A 25000-nucleotide genomic window follows, 5' to 3' on the forward strand; every position below is an offset into this window, starting at 1 on the left:
GTAGGTCCTAGCTACGCCTAGCGTTGTTGATTGGTAATTAACCAGAAAAACAAACATCGAACGTGTGTAAAATGCAGATAGTTAGAAGGTTTCACTTTTCCGTTTTTATTTTCACTATATTTTGGTTTTCCATTTCGATCGATCGTCATATGAAAATGACTTTCGACTCTTCAGCAACAGGTTAGGTGCGAAAGTAATCCTGAAAATAATAGTAGTGTTCCAACCTTGTTAATTTTGCACTCTCCTTTATTATTTTTTTTTTGTAGGACGACGAAGAAGGTAGCAACGTGAATGGCGTTCCTCGAATCGAATCAGCTCACGACACAAATGAAGAGCCGCTTGCTAGTGTAAGTGAAAATGCAGTAGAAGAACCTCTGCCAAACGAGGAAAAATCGCCAGACACATCGTCAGAAGAGCCACCAGTGTCTTCTGTTAGTGTGCCGGCAGAATTAGAAAGAAGTCACCTTGAAGAGCGCTGTTACCTTTGCAACAGAGCAGTCGGTGTTGAACTACAGGAAGGGACAGTACAGACAACGTGCAGGTTTTGCCGACGTGAGCCGACCAACAACCATGGTGGAACGTCGATTTCGGAGTTTGATAAGGACCCTGACACAGCTTTAGGCACAGAAAGTGATTTTCGTGACAATCCACGAAGCAGGTATGCAGGCGATCGTCTACTTGGCTTCTCCGAATGTGGCAGAGAGCAACAAGTTGAAGATCTTGAAACAGAAGTTCCTCCAAAAGAGAAAACTCCATCGCTAAGTAAGTGTGAACTTGAAGTGTAATTTCTTTTCCGGTTGTTTCTGAAGAGCTATGGATAGTTTTCTGAACTGACTTTTTCGTATCAATCTAGCCCATGCGTGACAAGTGGTAGGCGACAACTTGTGGCTGTCCAAGTTATATTTATGGCTGCCTGCGGGAATGTACATTGAACAAAACAGCTAAAATGAACGTATTAAGATTATTTTTAAGTACAAGATTATTCTAAACAATACGATTCTGAACGTTTTTATTAATTATAAGCCATGCAATATTCAATATTTTTATAACACTGTCATCTGACCGTGGTAAGACGAAAACATAACGGAGACGGCGCTTTAATTGTTTCGGAAGGAAACTGCGATTAAAAACCGAAGACAGTAGTGTGACTGTTGTTGTTTGTTTCTGATGTTTTAGATTATCAGATAGAATTTGACGATTTTGAAGCTTTCTTTTGTTATAGATTCTTGCCATTCATTTGTACGGACTCCATGGACTGGATTGACGATCATAATGTTTTTGTTTGAAAGAAGCTTTCCCGAAAGAAGAGAGAAGCATTTCACGTTATATATGATCCCTGCCGAAGACCGTCAGGTGTGTACACGTTTCACAATAATGCTACTATCTTAGCCGTAGATAATGAGTGCACACACTTATATTAAAGCCACATCTATATATAGCAATCAAAGATGTAATGGGAAAATGTGATGAACAATCACTGCTCTCAAAGAACACATACTTTCGTGAAGATGAGATTACGGCTTTTTCGAGGAGGCACGCAACGACGTCACCTTTGTAACAGATTTAGGTTAACTGATTTTCAATTATTCGTAAATGATCAATGCACATATATAAATATAGTTCACAAAGTGCGATAGATTTCTGCTTAATTTTTAATCACTTTACCATATTTTATCGTTTAAATGTTACAACTTATGCAGATAGGTATTCCTTAAAATGGAAATTTCTAATAAATAAATAAATATATGTACATATACATGTACATATACATATACATATACATACATACATACATACATAATATATATATACAAATGTAAGAAAGAAAGTGTTACTAGTAACACTTTCCTTCTTACAGGCTTGTAGGGATGAACTTGTAGTTCATTTGTTTTTTCTCAAGCTTCACACTTTCTATCTATCTATCTATCTATCTATCTATCTATCTATCTATCTATCTATCTATATATATATATATATATAGAGAGAGAGAGAGAGAGGGCTGTGGGAATTAAAACATAGCTACACGGTGATTACCCTACAGGCCTGTTTCGTTAGGCTTGAAGCTTCACTCTTCAGGAGTTTTATTCACACTGCTTCGCACTTATTTTTATTTCCCAAACACTACATAAATTTACATAGATGTTGGTGTTTAGGAGCTATGTTTTAATTCTCACAGCCCTCTATAGTTACGCTCTACCTATGTATTGAGCGCTCTAACTGGCTAGATCGCCACCTCTTTTTGATTATATATATATATATATTATATATATATATATATACATATACATATACATATACATATACATATAATCATGGCTTAGATGTACCACATGGATGTACCACATGGCTTAGATGTACCACATGTGTGGGACATTTGGGGTGGCTTTATAAACTTAACCTCCATCCCAGACATCAGCACTGCACTGATGAGGCCCAGAAGGCCGAAACAGTATTGTCTGCAGTTATATATATGTATATACAGGCCTTCTGGGCCTCATCAGTGCAGTGCTGATGTCTGGGATGGAGGTTAAGCTTATAAAGCCACCCCAAATGTCCCACACATGTGGTACATCTATTGTTTTAGTTTATGGAGTTAATCACAGTCGCCTGATGATGATATATTATTATTATGAAGTGGTACTTGGAAGACTTCATCAGCTATTAAAGTGCTATGTAGTATTGTTTTAGTTTATGGAGTTAATATTATTTTTCAAAAACATTGATCGCTACTTAGAGTTTCATGCCTCTCGTGAAGCAATCATGATTGCTGTGAGTGTGTGTATGTATAGGAAATTTGTATTTCAGTTCTTCTGCAGCACAGTGCTCGATACGTAAAAGTAAAGCGTAGTATATCTATATTGAAAATAGAAGGGATAGAGGGGTAGCTTTTTTTTTTCTTTTTTCAATATAATTTATATATGTAAATATAAAATGACATAAATGTTTAAATTGATCATCAGCTAAAAAGTGCTCAATGGTTTTACCAGAGCTTTGAATAGATACGTAGACTTGAACTATGTCTTTGACATAGTTCAAGTCTACGTATCTATGTGCCTATACATAATATAAATAGAGGATATCACATGGCTATGAAAGTATCGTGAACGAGTGAGAGATACTTTCAGTACAAGAAGATAATTTAATTTGTATCCCCAAGTGGCCATGTAATGTTCTGTTTATTATATAGACATTGATGAAATGTTCAGATTTAAAACAACTTGTTTTACTCATTTTGAGTAGATTATTTGTTCAAAGACATCAATCGCTACTTAGAGATTCATGCTTCCTGGGAAGCAATCATCAGGCAACTGTTTGAAAATAACGACCTCCGTTGAAGATATTTGAAAATTAGAGAACCATATGTTTTGTTATTCACATGGCAACTGTCTGTCATCAGGCAATTAACCTTAGGCATTCAACAAGAACTTTTTGGAGTGCCTGCAAAGGGTCACCCTGAAGAGGATCACTGAACGTGATAATTTTTGTAACTTGTCTAATTTCATGCTTTCACATTAACAGTTTTGATATTTTCCACCTCAAAAAATTTAAATAACAACACAGTATGAGACCAATCTTGGACTAAAATAGTAATTATTTTGACGCTGACTAATAAGATGAGGATTGCTGTGTAGGACAGTTATATCCGCTTTTTCCCCCGGGTAAATAAAAAGTAATACAACAACAACAAGGTTTATTTAGACCACGCATGAAAAAGGAGAAGAATAAAGAATTAATACAACTTATGTAGGATATAAGGCCACCTAGAAAATAACTAAAAAGCTAACATAACTAGGAGGCATAGTAATAGTCAAGTTACAATATTTAGTAGTAGTTGTTAAATGGAGGCACAAGTATAAAAGCAAAAGTACAACAACAACAAAAACATCATAACTTTTTTTTTTTTTTACAAATTTAAGGTCATAAATTATATGTCAGGGAACAGATAAAACAAGAGGAGAGAGAAGATAAAAAATTTTTTAATAGGAATTGAAAATAACCATTTTTAAAGTGATACAACAACCAAAAAAAAAATCCTTCTTTTTCCTTGGATTTCAAAACTCCGGTATGTTAACTAAACACCAACTGAAGTGACTCAAGTTGTAAGTTCTGATTTTAAAAAGACACCTGTTTATTTTAACTGGAATTTTCTTATTTATTGGTCCGCCATTGCTAACTTTAAAATCTTGAGAGAGCTGGGTCAGGGAGAAAATGCTGTCAAAGACTCAATAGTTTAAGAATGCAATTATGCTTGTGTACGCAACTGAATTAATATGCAGCACGGACGTTTCGGGCTTTCAGACTTTTAAACCCATGTTTTGCATATATAGTAAGTTGCATTTACACACTGAAATTTTAAGCTAGTGAGTAAATGATGTCATTTTCCTTGGATCCAACCCTCTGAGGTCCAATCAGTCAGTTTTGAACATGAGTAATGACCGACCGTGAAATCCAAGACTTACACTCAAAATAAAAGCCTTTGGATAAAACTCAAAGCTCAAAATTTTGCCAGTTAGGTGTTAAGCGAACAGGCTTTCAAAATCTGAAGGAAAAAAAAAGTTAATTTTTTTTATCATAGCAGCACTTTAAGGAGCATTTAATGAAACAAACACAAAGATAGCATCTTACAATGGGAGGTGAAAAGTATGCTTCATGCCTTATCATAACTTAAGTCAATTTACTTTAAAAAAAGAAAATGTCTATAGATTGCTGCTTAGTCGTACCTTTTCAGTTATTGCGAAAATGTTCTTTTTCCTGGTTCAGGTTTATCAAGAAATTCATCACCAAAACATACAGAAGGGAAATACCAGGCAAATACCCTTTGCTGTTAATAACAGTCGCAGTGAGGAATTTCACACTCTTTTCCTGGAAAATGAAGACCAGATCAGAGTTTCATTTGAAATGGAAAATCGACATCAACACAACTTTGTTGCAATGGATGATGAGGACAGACGTGAATTTGTAAGTTGCTTTCAAATTTAGTAAAACTCTCACCACATTATTATGCAGATCATAATCATTGCAGTTATGAATGCTACTTTTAACAGCAGTGAAATGGAAGGCTAGCAAATGAAAGGTTGAACAAGATTTGAACCCATATGACTTCTATGTTAGCACTGCAGCGATCTACCAGTTGAACTGTCGTCAAGCCAACTGGGAGCTGGTCACTCTGTGAATTCATTGTAAACCTTAAATATTTGCCAAAAATCCTTGTGAACTGCTTTCTTTCAACACCTTTTTTCCAAAATAGCAGCCATTTAAATATTCTTTTGCTTTTATTCAAATTAGCCCTTGATGCTCCGTTCTTAATTAAGCTTAAAATTCAAAAGAATATGTCAATTTGCTTGCGCATAAATCAGCGGCCATTTTGGAATAAGGTGTATACCTTTAATATTACCTAACACAAGCAGAAAGTCACCTTGGATTCTCTTTCACAAAAATTCAAGGTGGGACAGGGATGTTTTGTCATTAATATTTAATTATCCATGAATTAACTCACTATTATGCACTTTGTGACTTGCAGGTTTTCCGAGGGTTAAACATTCGATCCGAGAGTCAAAACAGATTGGAAAAGGGCACCAAGACAACTTTTCGAGTACAGTGCATCGGCGAACCTGGAGCACTATGCCAGGAACAAGGTTTAATCAGACTTACCATCAATTCACGTCCATCCATGATGACCAACTTGTTTTTCTCCATTTCTACCTGGGTAAGCCCAACATCATGCTTTGATCGCTTTCCTCACGAAGGATTCCAGGGGTTGGAACATTTGCATTACAAAACAAAATGTTTTTTAAACCCGAATCTCCTCTATCCTGGGTCAGGTACGGGAGGGATGCAATACTTGAATATGTCACACATTATTACTATGCATGTTGCTAGTGCAGTTATGGAAAAAAAAAGCAAGCATTTAATCGTGTCGACACCTTGTGGTCGTCGGTCGCCATTTTGGACTACGAAGGGTTGGAACCGAGCGTCAACGTATTTTTCGAAGGCACTCTCTTTCCCAGATTCCATCGTTTCTAAGTTTTTCGTCATTCTCAGCACCCTAGATGGCCGCACAGCGCATTCCTCAAATGGAAATACGCTGCGCGCCAGCAGTTTCTGCGTGGTTCTTTTGGAGAGTTTCTGTGAAAATCTTAGTTGGTTGTAAGACCCGCAATTTTTCGATCTCGTAATTTTAATTACATCTTTGAATCATCCGAATGATGGGATAGCCTCTTGTGGCTTTTACTTCGTGTAGAAGACACACATGACGTAACAAAAGCTTTGGGGATCTTTAGGGATTTAGAATTCTGATTAGGTATTGTTTCACGATTTTTGTTCTCTTGTTTTACGTCATGTGTGTCTTCTACACGAAGTAAAAGCCGATCTTATCCTAAACGTCATGAAAAATTACCAGCAAACTCTTCTTAAGTGTTTCCTATTTTTGGTCTCAGGACAATGAAAACAACGATGAAAACGATAAATTAAATTTGAGGATCGGTGTTACACAAGCGTTTGTGGTCCTTCGCCTGAGACACGAGATTTGAAAAAAAAATTGTGCGGCGAGTCACATTATCTGTTCATCAGAACTTTGGCAAAAAGTTTTCGCATAGATTTAAGATTTTCCTTTAATTTTTTCATTGGTCATTTTCGTCCTGGCCCTTGAAGCTGCCCACGGAGAGGGGACAAGACGCAGCCCGGACGAATCAAAAACTGGCATGAATGTGAATAGAGATAGGTTGTTGGAGTTGTTAGCCAGCTTTTTAAAGAAGGGCTCAGCCTATGTATTTTACATTGCTCGCTGTCTTTTTCACCAGAGTTCAATGCGTGGTGATGCGGATGAAGTGCAAGAAGGTTAATTACATTAACAGAGGATTGTGAACATGGATTGGCACTGTTACAGCTGTTGTATTTTTTTCGGTCACAACTGATTTAACTGTTAACTTAGCGCTCATACGTAGATACAGAACATCGTTGACAAACCGGGAGGCAGCTTTCAAATGTTAGCATTTTAGCAGAATGAGCTGTCCATATTGAAGCCCTATGTCCAAAAACGAAAAGTGGATGTTTACTTTTTCCATTTCTATCGTTCGCCGGTGACACCTGATAAAAAGCAAAGCGCTCATACTTATAGTTGTTGGGTGACAACTTTGGTGTTCTTTAAGGGAGGTTTGAACTTAACTACAGAAAGACAGTGGTTGCTAAGGACTGTATTAAGTCAAGAGCAATTTTCAGGCCATGCGAAATGCTTAGTATGAGGAGGGGGATCTTTGAAGTAACGTTTTAAATGAATACCCTAAAAACGCTGAGGAAAAGAAACAAAGCAGTGGTTTTTTCATCTGAACGGAACCGATTACCATTGTTCATATCTGTGTTTGCACACAAAAAAGGAGAAAATTTATCGAAATGAGGCTTTGTGGCATCATAACTTCGTTGAAAAATAAATTTCTTTAAATCCATCCTATAGCATTGGTTTTTGCACTGTTGCCATAGTTTTCAGAGCAGAAAAGGGTAAACTCACCGAACTTTTTTGGTCGCATGACTCACCAAATATGGTTGTGATACCAACCAGAGGAAGAGATGTTCATTAGTACACACTTAGCCAAAAAGAACAATCGTCGAGTTAAAGGGATTAGAGAAATTATTATTTGAATTCCGGCATGGCAATGGCAATGACATGGCAATGGTTTTGTAATTAAGGATCTACTCCCTTAAGATGAAGTAAAAATTTCTCAGTAACTTTAATTTTCTCGTTAGGTTAATGAGAAATTTTAGTTCGCATGTTCAAACGCTGAATTAGGCTATCGAAACAATTAGGGTGTCGTCTCCGTCAAGATGGCAGTTTTCTTTTCTTTTTTTTTTGTATTTTTTTTTTTTGTTACACCGCGCACCGGTGGCTCAGTTGGTTGAGCACCGGACTATCACGCAGGAGGTCGCGCGGGAGGTCGCGATTTCAACTCCGGCCGGACCAACACTCGGGGTCTTTAAATAACTGAGGAGAAAGTGCTGCCTTTGTAACTACATCTGCAAATGGTTAGACTTTCAAGTCTTCAAGGATAAGGACGATAAGCCGGAGGTCCCGTCTCACAATCCTTAAATGTAAATAATCCTGTGGGACGTAAAAGAACCCACACACTTGTCGCTAAGAGTAGGGCACGTAGTTCCCAGTGTTGTGGTCTGTCTTCTGTTGTGTATCATGGTTGGGAGGGTAAAAAAGGGGCCACAGTAATTGGCGCAAGCTGTTGTGGCGCTCTGCCAGCTTGACTGGCAAAGTTAATAAAATAAAAAATTAAGAATCACCCGTGACGTACGTCAAGCGAAAACACCCCTGTATATATTGGACAAGAGATCTTATCCTGGAGTGTACATAAAAGAGTGATGCCTAAAGGCTGCTGTTACTTATCCATGCATTGCATATACAGTAAACACCCGCATATAAGAACAAGTGGATTAAGAACTTCAGGCTGAAATTTGGCCAATAAAGTACCATACAAATAAGAAAAAATTCATCCAGATAATTAAAACATGTTCTTAGTAGAAAGGGAAAGGGTATTAGGATAAGGAAACAAAACAGTACAGTAACTTATATCAAAGTACTATGGTGTTTAGGACCATTACAAACTATAAAATCTATCTATTACAAAACAGCATTGTATGTTAATTAAACCTCTAGTAATATATAACTTGAAGTATTTCTGAAACCAATTTTAAGAACCTTTAGTGGGGTGCTTAATGGCACTAAGCGCCCCTCAAATAAGAACACGATCAGCCTTAAACCTGAAAAAAGTAATCTTATATGCGGGTGTTTACTGTATAGATTAACTTAACTGTGTTGTTTATACATTCATATAAAATAAGATTTTGTAGAATTATTACACAAGGTTAGTTATTGTAATTTATTTAGGCCCAGAATGTATCGCGTCTACAACAAAAGACAACGAACGTTAGGCTAAAATATTTGCTTGTTGCGAAAAATCAAAGAAACTGGTTATTGACTTGTTTCTTCAACTTCTTAAAAGAGAGAGAAAAGGTAAAATGTTTTTATGCCGTTCTACGTAAAGAGAATTGCCACATTTCTCCAGACAATTTACCGATTGAAGTAAATTAATCTTGTTGCGATTCCTTAATCTGGTCTTAGATCTGAGTCTCTAACCGCAGTAAAGCAGCTCATGTCATCTCAATTGCCAAGGATAATAATATAATTTATAATATTTAATGCAAACAAAATTAATTAAAATAGCTAACTGCACAAATGTGGACATTTGATTGACTCTTAAAAGTGACCATTGTCTACCTTTGGAGATGAATAAATTTTGCTCTTTCATATACCACTTTGTCAAACTTGTCATTTACTATTATTTTTGTCGATAAAATTGTTTGATCCGCGGTTGTTGGTATCGTTTTTTGCCATGAGAAATTATAGTATAGTTAATTAGTTGCTAGAGAGGAGGAAGTGGATCACATTCCACGGTGAGCAAACGGTCAACAAACGGTCAACAAATAGTTTGAACCCACGGGTCATATCACAAGAAGTACGACCGTCCGGGCGAGTGTAGTTATAATGACTGATGTGTCCACAACCTGATCGGATGTTATTGCCAAACATGTCAGTTATCACTTGACTTTTGTTAGAAAAGTGATAAAAGATGGTACTAAATTCAAAGTGACTTAACCACGCAATTCTCATTTAACGGATAATTTTAACGGCCTGTACAGGCTGTAAACAATGAGCTCATTCATATCAAAGAAGTTTCCTCGATTTTTGGCAAAACGCAAATTTTAGTCCGACGATCGTCGTTTGGGGTAAACGTATTGACTGACGTTTTGACAACGTGAGCGGATGTCATCCTCAGACAAGTCAGTGATCACTTGACTTTTGTTGGAAAAGTGAAAAAAAAGATAGAACTAAATTGACTTAACTACGCAATTCTCATTTAACCGGAGAATTTTAACGGCCTGTACAGTCAGACTGTAAACACATCTCAAGAAAGAATCACGATAGTTTTTTCACGATGAACGTGAAATAAAACAGAAGGCCATTCACGGCTTAGGAAAATACAAATTACCCCTACTAAAATACCATCCACCGATGTTAGTATTGTTTAAAGCAGTTTTATTAAGGGTAAACATTTCAAATCTTCTACTTGCTATTGTTAGAAACAGTTTTATTTGGTTTTTCCAACATATAATGAAATCCTGCAGAGATCACTGCATGAGCCACAACCAATTTTTACTCGATACGTTTTTCAGCCCCCTCCTCGGGTTTTCAGTAGCCCGAACGTTTACTAAAGCAACTACTAACTTTTATTCGAACCTTAAAAAAATTACCTAGAAAATGAAATACATTGCCATAAAGTTGTTCATCTAGTTCACAGGGTGATAATGGTGTTTAATTCTTGATTAATCCTAACTCCACGAGGTGATCTGAATTTCGCATTTCTCTGTTTTTCGTTTGGGTTGATTCCAATGGCTCTTTTTCTCCTCGTGTTGTGTTTTCATTAATTCTCAAAGCATCTTTAAAATCCCCTTTCAACAAAGAACAGAAAGTACCATTTAGCAGAGATCACTAAGGTGATTCCCTAGTATTGCACTGCGCATCCTGTTCTGCGCATGCCACAACATTGGCCACGTTCGTATTAAGGCATGGCCAAGAGGCTTTATGGTCAAATTTCACGGCCAAATTCTGTTTTCTTTGTCTCACAAGTCTCAAGGGAGCTTTCTAAACAAAACAATGTTTAAATTTAACCATAAAGACTCGTAGCTATGTGCGAACATTGATATATCGAACGGGGCCAAAAACATTTGACAATGGCGACCTTTCGTGCGGGAAAGCTCGCTAGAAAGAAGAGTGGCCGATTTCAGAGCACAGCAGTAAAAAGCAAAACGGGAAACTTTTTAGACTCTTCCAAAAAAAAAAAAAGTCGAGTGATAGCCTTGCGGATGCTTAAGTGTCATTTCAGTCCAAGAGTGAAAGTGAAACCGCGCTATCGGCGGGGACTTGTTATCGAGGGGTCAAGCTTGGTTTGCCTTCTTTTTTCTCCTAAACGAGGTTGGTGACCTATCTTTTTCTTGGCATTATTTTATTCTCTTAGTCCTCCTCTTTGTGTTGTAAAAAAATGTAAAAAATTTACGTCAGAAAAAAAAGTTACAGGGAAAAAAGTATTCGTCGCCATCACTCGTGGACACAAAATTGTCCCTTCGAGATCAGGCATCGGAGGAATATTTGTAGTCAGTGCCTTTTCATGACGTGTGCCTGTGCCATAAAACAAACATTAAATTATTCCTTTTGAACAATACAATACACCTGTTTTGTTATTTCAAGAACTACGTCAAAGCTGTGCTTCCTGTTCCTGCGAAACGTAGCGTGAACCGATGGAACAAAGTTGTCCTTGTTAGAGGAAGTCGCAATGATTCACTGAATAACTTGGGCAACTTATATCTCCCAAACGAGCTTGGTGACCTATTTTTTCAATTGCACATCTCGAGTCACCATAACGTAGGGAACAATCGAGAAAAGTTTAAAGAAAATCTTACGACAACTTCTATTACTACTTTAAGTTTTACAACCCGATCAATTCACCTTTATCACTCGGCGACCATTTTGGATTCCTTGGGGAATAACGGCTTTGTCTTTGCCTTGTCTTTGCCTTGTCTTTGCCCGTCCAGCCTCACATTGAATGAGAGGTTCGACGGGCAAAATCTTTTGTTTGGACATTGAGTGATATGGGTCTATACCCGGTCATTTCATCGACGAAAAAACAAAGGATCCTTCAACCCAACATGAACCAAACCCGCGGCACCCCAGCCCTTCATAAAAAAGTTCGTCCTGTCCGATCAAATCGAAATTAGAGGTTGTAAAACCGTGTGTGATTTGTTTTGGAGAGGTCGGTGTCATTATTAAACTTAACTTAACGTTTACCTCTTTTCAATGCAATACTCGCGTACACCATTGTTTGAAAGGATGGCCCATGGGTCACATTCATCAAAGCGAGGAAGTTGGTCTTTCCTTCTGCAGTTGGGTGAAAAACCAATTTACAAAAGGGAATAATGTCGAATGAATTCCTCAGCGAGTTGTAACCTATTTTCTGTAAAAGGAATGAGATATTTGCATTGAGCAAGAACGACAACTTCAAGGCCAGATAGTAATGGCTCGTAACGCTGGTTAAACAGTCTAACATTTTCGTCGTTCGTCACAGATGAAGTTGTTGTATACACCTTATTCCAAAATGCCCGCCATTTTAGTGTTCATTTTTTTTCTTGCAAATTAGCCCTTGTTGCCTGATATAAGATTAAATGTTCTTTTGAATTTTAAGCTTAAAGAATGAAGCAAAAGGGGCTGATTTGCAAGCAAACAAAGGAATTTTAAAATGCCAGCCATTAACCCAATTGAGTTATCCAGTGGATAGTGATTTATCCGGCGGATAGGGCTCTCCATCGTTTGAGCAACTGGAGCCAGGCCTTGACGCCTCGGTTGCTCAAAAGGTGGATAACACTATCCAGCGGATAAACACCAGCAAAACCGGCAATTGAGTTATCCAGTGGATAGCGATTTATCCGGTAGACAGCGCTATCCACCCTTCGAACAACTGTGGCCTGAAATTTAAATTTAGTGTGGATCCACGAGTTCAACTACAGCAGTTACAGTTTTCGGGCCCAAAAAGATTTAACATACTTCGCAATCAACCTGCGCAATTATTCATTCCTCTCGAACGACTTCTCAATTCTTTTCGGAAACGGTGTGAATGAACCCAGGAGTCATATTATAATCAAGTGAAGTACGGACTCTAGAATGACACTGAATGGCGTCAATGACCAGATCAGAGTTTTAATACCAGCTACTAACGTCACACAAATCACTTGACTCAGTCCGCTGAAGATGACTTCCGCTCAGGTTGTCGAAACGTCAGTCAATGTCATCTAACACAGTCCTTCGCAGGACTACACTCACCCGGACGATCGTACTTCACTTAATTCTGACTATTCTTTTTATTAATCATGCATTCATTGTTTGGTAATCTTAAAATACATAAGTAATCAATAGATAGCGCAGAAAAAAGAAAACGAAAACTTTCCATACCTTTGTTGACGCTGGGTCAAGCTGCCAGTCTCGTATATCTTTAACAGTTATTTCCACGTCCTTACCACTGCCAACAGAGAAGTCCACCGATTCGATCGATGAGATCAGTTTTCCTCCTTTGTCACTTTCCTCCATCTTCAGCCTCTGTTAAAATACAAAGAAAAGTTAATCGAATGTTCAGGATATCAGGTGCATGGAGTAACTGCAGGAAAAGGGTAGTGAAGGCTTCGTCAATTCCAGGCCCGCTCATCCCTCCCCACTCCCGGGACCTTTGTTTTCCCGTTAAGGTTGCATGTCTCACGGTGAGGCAGCTCATGTGCACTAATTCTCACAGCGGAGAAAAGCGTTGTTTTTGAAAGGCCCCCGCGCTCGAGCTCAGTAGCCTGCTTTACCAAATTCATCACTGATGAATCCATCATTATCATAATTGTTATTATTAATGATTACCTCAAATGAATATTCGCAATCATCAAAACAATAGACCCTCACAACAAGGTTTTCTCCAACGTTGGTTTCGTTGCAAAATGCAGCAACCTTCATTCTCTTGATGGCTGACAAAGAATGCTCGTTAAGCTTCCCAACCACTGCAAATTTCGAAAGACGATCGGTCTCAAAGCTCACATGATTGCTTTTAGCAACGAAATTACTTATTCCCTGATCTCCGGTTCCATCCTGGCTCAAATTAACCCATCGGTCGTTTCGAACAGCTTTCAGAATGACATTCCAATCCTCTTGCGAAAGAATCAAGTTTGCTCCATGTGGTATCTGCACTTCAACTCGTCTCTCCAACTTCGTCGGAACACTTAATGCAATGGCTGGACTTAATGATATTTCACCTTGTTCAAGAAAGCCGGGTTCAGTTGAGTTTGACGAGGCCCTCAAAATCGTGTCATTTGGCAAGACGGATTTCGTTCCATCTGCTGGAGCTATAACTTCTACGCCAGTCTTTTCGAAAATCATATGACAAGGACTTTTCCACACGGGATATTCCAACGTCACACTTTCGGTACCTACGAATTGGATTTAAATGGAAAAGATTACTGAGGCATCTAGAGAGACAGAAAAATGTGTTCTTTAAAGTCCTTCATGCCATCGTCAATTTTGTATCCTCTTCCTCGTTATTTTATTTTTATGTTTAGGGTTCAAGTGTACTTGCCTTTTATCCTTTGCAGATACTATCAGCCTTGAATGCTCTTTCTTGTTTTACTTTTATTGCGACTTGAGTGAAAAAATATATACCAAAAAACGAAGTCGACCAACATTTTTACCCGAAATTGTTCGCTCGTAACTACAGCGACTACTCTATTGTGCCACAGCTTTCAACTGTGGGCAGGGTTAGTGGGATGGAATTTTAGAATAATTACTAAACTTTCATATATCTGATTTGTCGAATGGACAAGAAATGAAAGTTGGAAAGATCACCGCCGTCGGATAGGAAACTTAACTGAGCTGTTGCCAGCGAGCCTGAAAAAGTCCAGGCTTAAACGGAATTCTAAGTCACAACCGTGCGATGTCGCTGCACTAGCTCACCTATGTCCCGCATATGACTGCGATAGTCTTTCGAAGGCCCAGTCCACAAGTATCCGGATATCCACAGTTTGCGGATGCAAACTTTTCACGTCCACACGTATCCGGATTCAAATCGAGTTTGCCCGTCCACAAGTATCCAGATTCGTTCTAGTACCCAGGACTCCTCTGTTACTATGGTCAACAGAGCAAGCGCCATCAGTCATGCGAGTTGGCGACCAACGTTGGCGACAAGCCGGAAGCGATCGCATTGCGTTCAATGGCCATACGTGTTGAATATTTACGCGGTAAAGACTCGATCTGAGTTTGTAACGTCATCGGATTTGAAAGTATCCGTATTCGATTGATCACACCATTCCAAATTCTTTGTGTATTCAAAACTTTCCAATCTGGAGACCGGATTAAAAAAGTTGTGGATTCGCATGCCGGATTCGTATGGACAGGCGAATCGGCAAAGAAAAAGTTGCGGATTTAAAAATATCCGCATGCGTGTGGACGGGGCTTAACTTTCCTTTCATAACTTAGACTGCAAAACAGATGTATTTTTTGCGAACGCAAGCGACGCGGTAAATATTTCAAACGGCGAGGGAGAATGGGGGAGACGCCTCACACGCCGTGTGAGGCTCGCGCGCTTCACACGCGAGGATAACGCTTACGGCGCTTCACGCCTTCCGAAAATGGAAGAAAACGACTGTTTTGCAGTCTATTCATAACTATGGATTTGTGTCTTCGTATCAGGCACCTCTGTGATCAAATCTATTGTAGATCATTGCTAAATAAGGTTCCCAAGTAGACAAAGTCATGATTACATCTACTCAAATGAGCATAAGTGGTCAGTATTGACAAAACTGGTAAGTGACCTCAAAAATATCAATGTAGCGTTGACAAAATTTAATTCAAATTTAATTCAAAAAAGAGTACTTGAAGAATTTAAGTAACTTACCAACAGATGTATCTTGAGAAGCTGCCAATGTGACCTTACACTGGCGTTCTTGATGAAGTGGATTACATTTTACTTCGTCAAAATTGTGAACCTGAACGTTTTTGAATCGTGGTTTTTTTGAATAATTTCTCCATCGAGAGACCCAATAAGCAGCAAAATAGAAACTAAAAAATAAAAATAAAACTTCGAACACGAATTTAGGTGTAGCAAGCATAAAACTCCATAAGGAAATATCTTCATGGCCACCTCGCGCAGATTGGGAAAGTAATTGCAAGGATATAAGCTCGTCATCATGAAGGGTGGCGAAAGACATTCGTTTCCTGATGCAGTTTATGATGTCGTCACTGCTAATATGATTACAACACGAAAAGCAGTCCTGACAAGACTTCGAATATGAATTATAAAAGAAACCTTTCTTGCAACGGCCGCATTGGGTATCAAGGTGAGACGAACAGTTTCGGATCACCTCTTGATCAGGAGAGCAAACACTACATGGCCTTAGGACCCCATCTTTGTCCACAAAGGTTGTTCCATCCGTAGGCCTTTCACACGCAATAGAGATTCCTTCGCGAACAATACTTCCACAAGGTACAGTAAGGCCACTAACTTTGGAACAAACTGGGCAGGCCTGACAGCTGTGCTTTCCATTACGCTTCAAAACTGTTATCTCATTGTACCAACAGTTTGGGCTACTGAGTTTTCTTTTCCGGTAGCCACAGATTTGGTCACGAGGTATCTTTTGACCGGCGCACTGGTCAACTTTTTCGTTTATACCTTCTACACACTCCGAACAAGGAAGGCAGTGAAATGTGATTTCATTACGATAAAACCCCTTCGGACAAGGCTTGCAGCTACATCGTGTATCGGAAATACTGGTGCAATCGGCCTCGACGATTTCAGTAGGTAGACATTTCGAGCAGCTCTTGCAACTCTCCGAAGAAAAGGAATCAGAGTATTCCCCAACAGTACAAGGTTTACAAATTTCGGAGGCGTTGAAACGTGTAGGGATAGTAGTCCCACAAGGTACTGTGGAGCCAGAGCCTGGAGGGCACTTCGGACAAGTCATACAAAAAGGTTTCTTGCGGTTGGGCAACTTAATGGCATACTGATCCTCTCGACAAACTCGAGCAGTAGCTGTTTGGATACTCTATATGAAGAAAATGTAAAGTGATCAAAACAGTTCACAGTAAATACCAAATGACAGAGTATTGAAACGTGTCAATGTATATCGAGATGTCAGTCGGCCGATTTTCCTATTAATAATTTTAGATTCGCTGATCTGCTCAATTGAAATTTTAATTCCGAACAACCGTATGTTTGAACACGTTTTACTTTTGCAATCATGAAGATCAGCCAGCGTTACACCCACCTTTCTTCCAGGGATTTTCAAGTGGCCCTGATCCTCTCGACAAACTTAGAGCGCTCGTCTCCCACCAATGTGGCCCGGGTTCGAGTCCAAGATCCGGCGTCATATGTAGGTTGAGTTTGTTGGTTCTCTACTCCGCACCGAGGTTTTGTCCGGGTACTCGAGACGGTTTTCCCTCTCCTCAAAAACCAACATTTGACTTGATTTGCGTTAATTGTTAATTTCAGTTTATAGTGTCCCGAATTAGTGCTTCAGCGCTAGAACGACTTTCGTTTCCTTTTCCTGACTTTCTGCGATTGTCTTCATTGTTTTCTGTATACATTTCACTATCTTTCAAATTTAGCGCCACAAAGCGCAAAAAACACCGAATGTGTTGCGGCATTCTGTGCGATGACGTAAAAGATATTTAATCAGAGAGGTTTAAGGTATTACTACGACCAAAAAAACAATTCTTTTTCTTTGTATTTCAAAACTAAAACTACGTTAACTTAACACTAAGCGACTCAAGTTTTAAGCTTGATTTTAAAGACACCTGTTTATTTTAATAAACTGGAACCTTTTTTTTAATGGTCCACCATTAATGTCGATAGAGCTGGATCGAGGAGAACATGACGTCAAACGGACGCATCAGGTCCGGCAGATGTTGGATGTTGTTGGTAGTGGTGTGCAAACGAATACAACAACTTGCAACAAGAGCAGTCTTGAAGTTTGCAGGTCGCGTACTATGACACGCTTGCATCTCCATGGAGACCATATAGATCGTTTTCACGTGACGTCATCATTTTTTTAAAATCCAAAACTAAAGAGCCACGAAAGTTTTTATCCTCATCAGGCATAAGAGGCGGTAAATTTGTATCCATTTGCAATTTTAAAGCTCAATAGCGTGCTTCGTTTGGAAACCAGAGCATTTTGAATTTCTGAGTTTTGGCGGTGCGTGACACGAGGCGACGATCGAGTTTATTGAGAAATATATATTTATCTCATGGTTTTGAGCCTTTTTAGAATTTAAAGCATTAGGAAAAGTGCTTAGGTAAATAGCTGTCTGTTCAGTACAGATGATCACTCGCCTAGATAGCCAAAGTAAGTAACAGATGTTGACACTATTTTCCGGCCGCCATATTGGTGCACCACAGATGTGCACCAACATGGCGTTTTCATACTGGGCTCTGTAAATTTCTGCGAAACATTTCGACGAATATCTGAAGTTTGGAGAAACGCACAGGCCTAAAACTTGGAGAAGTGTCTTCTTCATTTATCGTCTACAACATCACGAATTCTTGACTTTTTCCACTGGATGGTTTTCGATTTATTTTTTTATTGCGTGACAGTGAAAACGATCTATTGTAATGGGCTTGCGTTGTCCCAGCCATGTTGGATGAGACGTTGGATGAGTTGTGCAACATTGATGTGCTACGCTTCAGTGATCACGAAACAAAAGAAATGTTGGGAGTTGTTGGCTCAATAGTTTGACCAGTTTCAAACTTCGCGTCAACTCCCAGCAACATGCAACAGGGTGTGAAGACGGACGGAAGAGGTAACACCCAACAATGTTGGGAGTTGTTGCTCGGCAATGTTGCGTCCGTTTGCACGAATCTTAAGGATGCAATGCGTATGTACGTGGATGGGGTTTCAGGCTTTCAGACATGAAAAGTCGTGTTTTTTTTTTGTTTTCCATGGATTCCAATCAGTCAGTTTTGAACGTGAGTAACGGCGGGTCGTGGCATCCAAAACTTACACTAAAAGTAAACAGCCTCTTCAATCCGAAGAAAAAAGTGATTTTTTTATCCGTCATAGTAGCACTTTAAGCTACACATTAATCGACAACGGCGAAAAGCAAATTTGTGTTTCTTTATAGTACTTTCTTGCTCGATAACTAAACTGTCACTAACAGGCAAGGTGCGACTGGGCTAAAATCAATTATGTTTGTTTCGGCAAATCGACGTTTGCCAGTTAAAGCAATGGATCATGGATCTTTGGAGTCAGACAATATCACAATTTCAAGGATTCATTTCCGCCCTATAACTGTAAAAATAAGATGCGATCTAATACTCACCAGAAAACAGATAATAATGATCTTCATTTCCTTCATGTTCAACGCTCTAGAGATGATCAACGGATTTTATGCAAAATCAACCTTAAAACCTTAATTAAGCAAGTTAGAAAAGGGGTTTCCCCGAGATCTGCTCACCAATGCCATCATCAATACACGGATACAAATACTTCAAGAAATACCAAGAAATGAGGAATTCGTTGATGATAATTTTAAAACCTTTCAAGTCACCAAAAGCACTAAGTTTGTGATGCCAATAACTTTTGGGTTGGGGGTTCTCCGAAAAATATCCGACCAGTCACTGACACATCTAAAATTATCGTGTGGTCAAATCACCGTAACGCATGTCCATGACGTAGTCTTCCGTTTCTTCCAAGAAAACATAAGATATATTTGTATATTGATTTTTTTCACTCTCATTTACCAGTGGTCGCCGATTGGTTGTTGATGCAGCACCACAATCACCGCAGTGCATGCCCATGACGTAGTCCGACTATGAAATAAGAAATTGTCATTTTCAATATGGCAAAAGTGAATTGGAAACCGAACACAAAAATGGAAACTCAGAGGAACAGAACCAGTTTTCAGGAGGTAGTATAGCTTAGGATAACTTCTTTTGTAATTATTCTTAGGGGTAAAAGGCAGGATGCCTTATTTTTGCTTCACGAAATGGGAAAAAGCCGACAATGGAATTGAGCCTTTGACTTTCACTTTCGAATTTTCTGTATAATTTCAATCATACAATCAGAATTGTCTCAGAGAGGCAAGAAACACGAGAAATGTACTTCCATACCCTACGCTTTCAAAACGGATCCCTTGTTCAACGTTTCCTTTTCCTTTCCCACAAGTCATTATCGTGGTCGTCGAAATCAGTTTGTCGCTCAAACGCTTCGACCAAGGTGTGCTCTGTCCTTTTCCTTTTAGGCACAAGGTATCGGGTCAGACCCAAGCAATGGGAATGAACACTCTGAAAGCCTATCAGTTCATGAAACTGCACAAGCACTGCATACAGGAAGTATACCTGTAGAACAAGAGCACTCTCTTGAACCCGCAGTCCATAACACGGAAGCCCGACAGAGCCCAGGAGAAGCAACGCAAAGATGCTGTTGTCCTAAAGACAAAGACGATGGTACAGTTAGAGCCGAGGGATCTTACTGCAGCCTATGTGGGAAGCTTATCGAAGAACAAAGCTGTGCAGATCATTTGCAGAGCGTTCGGCCTGCTCCCTTGCCCCAAGAATGTGCTAGCGCATTTGCCTTTGGTTTACCTTCTTTACCACGCGAAAATTCGATTGACGAATACAGTGAGGATCCTTCCCAAGCTGAAGGAGGAGGAAAAATTCCTGTTCATGGTATGTAAGTCTCTAATTCTCATGCACTTTCAGCAATGTTAGTCTGTCTGCTCAAAATGACCATTCAATGAAGCTCGAGCGAAAAATTCGAAGACGTATTCAATCATGATTGAAATCACTTTCGTGCGAACCAATGTATCTTTTCGTGAGGTGAGGGATTTGAATGCTGACTTGAAGCTGTAATCGCCTACTTACACATAGGTTATTTAAATCTCTGAAAACCCTAGCCATTTAAACTTTTCGTCACTTCAAATGAATGCAGAATAAACCATACCCTTCATAGAGGTATATAAATAAGGTTATACCATGAAGAGCTTTTGCTAGACTTTCTCAAAGTCCTTTAAATTTGTTTCCCCCAAAGTGGCGCGACTTTGTCGCTCCGCGTTCGTTCGGTCGCTGCGCGGCCTCACTTCAAGCTCGCTTTAATTTCTCAATCGAAGAGTTTCGAGAGGGTGACTTGGTGCAAGTCTAAGGTTCTGCATGCCACAAGCCTAACTACATTTTCTTATGATTACCACAGGAACGTGGAGGAAGAAAAGTACATGTCAAATACCACCCCGATCAAGAGAATTTGAATTTTACTTGACGGGTGATGTGCATCCAGAATCAAACGAACAGTGGTTTTCTGTTCACGCCATTCCTGTGCATCGTTATCCAGACGTAAGGCTTGAGTAATGTAAATTCATACATAGTTAAAAAATTCTTCTTGTTTGGTCCATTGGCTTTTGCTATCTTAAGGCGTAGAAGTGAAAAACTTAGTGGGACTACAAAGCAGTAAGAAGTGGATTCTGACGTTTCTCAATATTATTTGGAAAACACTAAATGAAAGTTTGCCTCCTTGATCTCTCATAAAATGCAATACTTACGCGATTGAGCTCAAGAAAGCTATTTGCGTTTATATGCGCCAATCAAATTAGTTTCTACACCTATTTCGTTGTATAAAATACGCTGAGGAAAACGTTAAGTTGGTAAGCAAAATGAAGGAATATTTTCGAAATATGGATGATCGACATTGATTGCAAAAACAGTTTAGAAGACAGTGTGCATTTAAGTAAAGTAGCCGTGTTAGGACTGGGAACTAGTGCACTAACTTCACGTTCCATTGCATAAGTTGCTTTTCCAAAGAAAACTGGGTTTTAACTTTTTTATTTCATGACTTGCAAGTAGTTTAATACCTACGTGCGCTCAACATTCAAGTCAAACTCTAGGCTGGGTTTTGTAAGTCCAAGCAGAGGCACTCACAACCTCGTTCCCAGGGTCTCTGTTCTCTGCCTCCTTTGTCGCTTTGACTTTTTTGAAACTTACATTGTAAGGTTAAAAATTATTTTAAAAATGCCTTGTCAAACGAATACGCTTTCGCCCAGTTGCGAAAGCCCTACCCTAGTCAGGGCCAGCGGAACGTATTTTGTATCAGGGGGTGGGCTAACAGGCAAGCGCCGGAGACGCTAACTTGTAGGGGGTTCTGGGGGAATTCTTCGCCAGAAAATTTTGAAATCTTGAAGCTCGGAAATGCTACTTTTCAGCCTTCTCACCGAGATATCAAAAAAATAAACGTGGATCAACCGTAAAAACCGTTTTAAATTTTTATTTTATGCTTGAAATTGGGGGGGCTAAAGCTCCCCCGGCTCCGCCGTGCCTGCTAGCGGGAAAATTGGGAAAATGTTTGTCGAGGAGTGCCAAGTGACCGGCCTGCACCAGGGTCTTTCTCCTCAACGACAAAGGAGGCAGAGAATACAGACCCTGGGAACGAGCACAAACGAAGCAGAAGAGTTGACAATGGGCAGACTACCAACTCGGGATTTATACAGATAAATCTCTCTTTTGGGAATAGCGAATTAAGCTCAGTACTATCGACACACGTTTGTGATCATAGTGGCCACACCCTCCTCACTTTCTAAATAACCAAATAAATGGCTTGCTAATTTTAGTTGGGTCATCATACTAAAGGATGTTGTGTATCTCTTAATTTTGTTACTCTCTATACTTGGCATTCAAACCTAAACGTAGTCATGTATAGAGAAATTCTCGCCACCAAACGTACGTACTCAATTTGGCAAAATACGAAAGATACTTCATTTACCTCAATTTGATAAAGAATTAAGCTTAAGAATAATTTAGACACCTTGGTGGATAAAAATAGAGCTGTTGAGCGAAAATAATCATGCGTTCCCTTTCATGATAGGAAACCATTAAAGTAAGTGAGGATTTCGACTGGAATGCTGCACAGCCTATTGCAATTGGCGAGGAAGGCACGGGCCTGGAAGAGAGCAAGCCTACTCATCGAATATCAATGACCAAAGATACCAATTTAACAATCACATTTGAATTGCTGGGACGGAATGAAAATATTGAAATGGAAAGTCTGCCCGCTCAAGAGGTGCGCAATATATAACACCCCACCCCTTTCATACGCGAGTTCCCACTCCCCCTCAATCGTCATTATAACCATTATCATCACTGTAGACAAAAAGATCAACGAGATTTGTTTCTGACCAATTTACTTCCCCGTCAAAATAACTGTCCATTTCTTCATATTGCAGAAGGTTGTGGTTATCAACTTATCATTGGTAACAATCTTCAAAGTTAAATCAAATGTATCAGTTGCCTCCCAAACAAGTCAACCACTTGAGAATGCCAAAAGAAAAAAAGACATTTCCAGGAAGAGGGATTTGGGGTTACTGAACTTAAACTCATCTTATGTTTCCGGTTGACTGTATCTTTATATCTCTTAACTTTTTCTAGGTGCCTTTGTACAAGATATTGAGTAAAAGCCAAGAAAGGTTATCAGGGGCCCTAGCAAGAGTCATCATTCGATTCCATGGCGAACCAGGGGAGCGGTTCGAAAACCGTATAAGGATGACAATCAAATACGGAGAGAACCAAAGGAATATGATATTTCCAGTCTGGGTAATATAATCCTGTATGCGCTTTCTAATTGTCATTTTAGTTTACCAATTTCAGCACTTGGACTCCTTCAATTTGACTACTGTCTGTTTTGCTGTTATGTGGTCTCATCGATCAGTAGTCCATTCAAAAGATTACGCCAAGCCGACCACATTGCTGAAGGGAAGGCCAGACCACAAAACCGGGTACTACATGCCCTACTCTTTTCGACTACTGTGTGGGATCTTTAACGTCCAACAGATTTTATGAACATTGAAGGGTTGTAAGACGGGGCCTACGGTTTCTAGTCCTTATCCGGGAAGACTTGAAAGTCCAACCTTTTGCCGATGGGGATGTAATTACAAAGGAAGCACTTTCTCCTCAGTTAAGACCCCGAGTGTTTGTCCGGCCGGAGTCTAACTCACGACCTCCCGAACGGTGGCCCGGTGCTTAACCAACTGAGCCACCGGTGCGCAGGGAGTGTAATCAAAACAATCGTAAGATGTTACTCATTACTTCTCACACTTGTGACCTTTAAAACCTATTTTTTTCAAACAAAATGCATCATCTTTAATAATGCCTCCATAGTTGTTAACAAAGTCGGCATGTTTATTTATATCCCAAGATAACTTATATAAGAACACATGTTGTCAAAAATTAATTTCCTTTTCTTTTAGTTCCATGTGCGTCCATGAAGGGATAAGTTCTCTCTCTCCTGGTTAGTAATTTACTCTTCAATTTAATGTAATCCATTTGCACTGCAATTGCTCATGACTGGAAAATAAAAATATGTCAGAACACACTTAACAAAAACGTATGCAACTGATAATAAAGGTAAGTACAAGAAGTAAAAGGCTACAGAGCAATAATACAATGGGGAAGGACTCCAAGGAAATATACATTTATGAATCGTTCCAGATAGTCCACCCGAACAAAATGCTAGCATGAGGACATCATAAACAAAGTAGGTAAGACACAAACAAAGAAGATGAAAGGACTCAAAACACGCATTACATTACAAAAGCAAAGGTAGGAAGCCTATTTTGCTCTTGGGTACATGGGACCCGGTATTGCATGTCTAATGGTAGCAAGCAGGTCTGTTAACTGAGCTCGTGCGTTCTACTAATTCAAGGACCAAAAAATGGAATAGAGAGATCAAGCGATGCTCATGTATAATATATTGTTTATTGTGTTCCTAGATGACAACAATGGTTTTATTACTGCGTTAGGGACACAAGTTTATTAGTCATTGTACTATTCCGTGCTACGCTCTTTAAATAAAGTCTTCTGTCAGATTGTCAACTTACCTGGAACAATTTCAAGGATCACAGTGGAAGGACTGGAGATTCAACCACTCCTAAGAGGTTAAATCTCAATCTCAGTTGAAGCAAGTTTCAAGGGGAAACCAGTCATCCCTGTCTTAGCACACTGGTGAGGTACTTGCACAATCTATTTAGACATGAGCCAACAAAGCGGTTCTTATATTTTCTAACCTCTTTTCCCTACCAAATTAACGGCAATTCAAGAAGTTGAGAGTTGTCGTTGTCTTATTTTCCATTTTTCTTCACGAGTCATACAAACTTTCTATAGCAATTTAAGAAAACGGCTGAAAACTGCTACCAAGTGTACTATATTTAGTTTGGCAAGTTGTTACAATTGGTATGTTTACTTAGAATTGGTATTATTTTCTTTTCAAAAAATGGTAGCCATTTTGGAATACGTTGTATTGAGCTCCACTTTTTATTCAGGCAGCAGGTGCCCTTAATTCATCAATTCCTTCATTTAGGGTTAGGGTTAGGGTTAGGGTTAGGGTTAGGAGT

General features: G+C 39.2%; 4 protein-coding genes across 11 annotated transcripts in view; 2 read left to right on the forward strand and 2 right to left on the reverse strand.

The window, feature by feature from the left end:
• Window positions 1-7728, forward strand: part of LOC138015141 (uncharacterized) — an 8065-nt gene extending 337 nt beyond the window's left edge. Inside the window, exons 2-6 of the mRNA XM_068862070.1 lie at window positions 267-762; window positions 1223-1353; window positions 4762-4959; window positions 5522-5707; window positions 6801-7728. Coding sequence (XP_068718171.1) covers window positions 267-762; window positions 1223-1353; window positions 4762-4959; window positions 5522-5707; window positions 6801-6842 — 1053 coding nt within the window. The 3' untranslated portion in view covers window positions 6843-7728. The remainder of the gene's footprint in view (window positions 1-266; window positions 763-1222; window positions 1354-4761; window positions 4960-5521; window positions 5708-6800) is intronic.
• LOC138015127 (uncharacterized) overlaps window positions 1-19257 on the reverse strand; it is a 22481-nt gene extending 3224 nt beyond the window's left edge. The window contains exons 1-2 of the mRNA XM_068862051.1: window positions 18950-19257; window positions 15531-16677 (exon numbers count right to left, since the gene is read on the reverse strand). Of these exons, the coding sequence (XP_068718152.1) occupies window positions 15531-16677; window positions 18950-18985 (1183 nt within the window). The 5' untranslated portion in view covers window positions 18986-19257. The remainder of the gene's footprint in view (window positions 1-15530; window positions 16678-18949) is intronic.
• Window positions 1-25000, reverse strand: part of LOC138015125 (uncharacterized) — an 81252-nt gene that overhangs the window by 34668 nt on the left and 21584 nt on the right. For 4 of the 5 annotated variants that reach the window (XM_068862048.1, XM_068862047.1, XM_068862049.1 and 1 more), the window contains one exon: window positions 10282-10509. The exons of the other annotated variant lie outside the window; for it this stretch is intronic. The gene's annotated coding sequence lies outside the window, so the exon portion shown is untranslated. Of the gene's footprint in view, window positions 1-10281; window positions 10510-25000 lie in introns of those variants that run through there. 5 annotated transcript variants of the gene reach the window in all.
• The window catches only part of LOC138015143 (uncharacterized), a 48514-nt gene continuing 42897 nt past the window's right edge, over window positions 19384-25000 (forward strand). For 2 of the 4 annotated variants that reach the window (XR_011125496.1, XM_068862073.1), the window contains exons 1-7: window positions 19384-19537; window positions 19871-20297; window positions 20818-20957; window positions 22480-22674; window positions 23040-23204; window positions 23858-23898; window positions 24380-25000. The exon at window positions 24380-25000 is cut by the window's right edge. Coding sequence is in view for 2 of the 4 variants with exons in the window: in XM_068862073.1 (XP_068718174.1) it covers window positions 19469-19537; window positions 19871-20297; window positions 20818-20957; window positions 22480-22674; window positions 23040-23204; window positions 23858-23875 (1014 nt within the window). In the remaining 2 variants the exon portion in view is untranslated. Of the gene's footprint in view, window positions 19538-19870; window positions 20298-20817; window positions 20958-22479; window positions 22675-23039; window positions 23205-23857; window positions 23972-24379 lie in introns of all 4 variants that reach the window. The other 2 variants (XR_011125497.1, XM_068862074.1) reach the window with 2 other exon arrangements.

Source organism: Montipora capricornis, chromosome 9 (genome assembly GCF_036669925.1).
Source record: "Montipora capricornis isolate CH-2021 chromosome 9, ASM3666992v2, whole genome shotgun sequence".
In the NCBI taxonomy this organism is placed as follows: Eukaryota; Metazoa; Cnidaria; class Anthozoa; order Scleractinia; family Acroporidae; genus Montipora; species Montipora capricornis.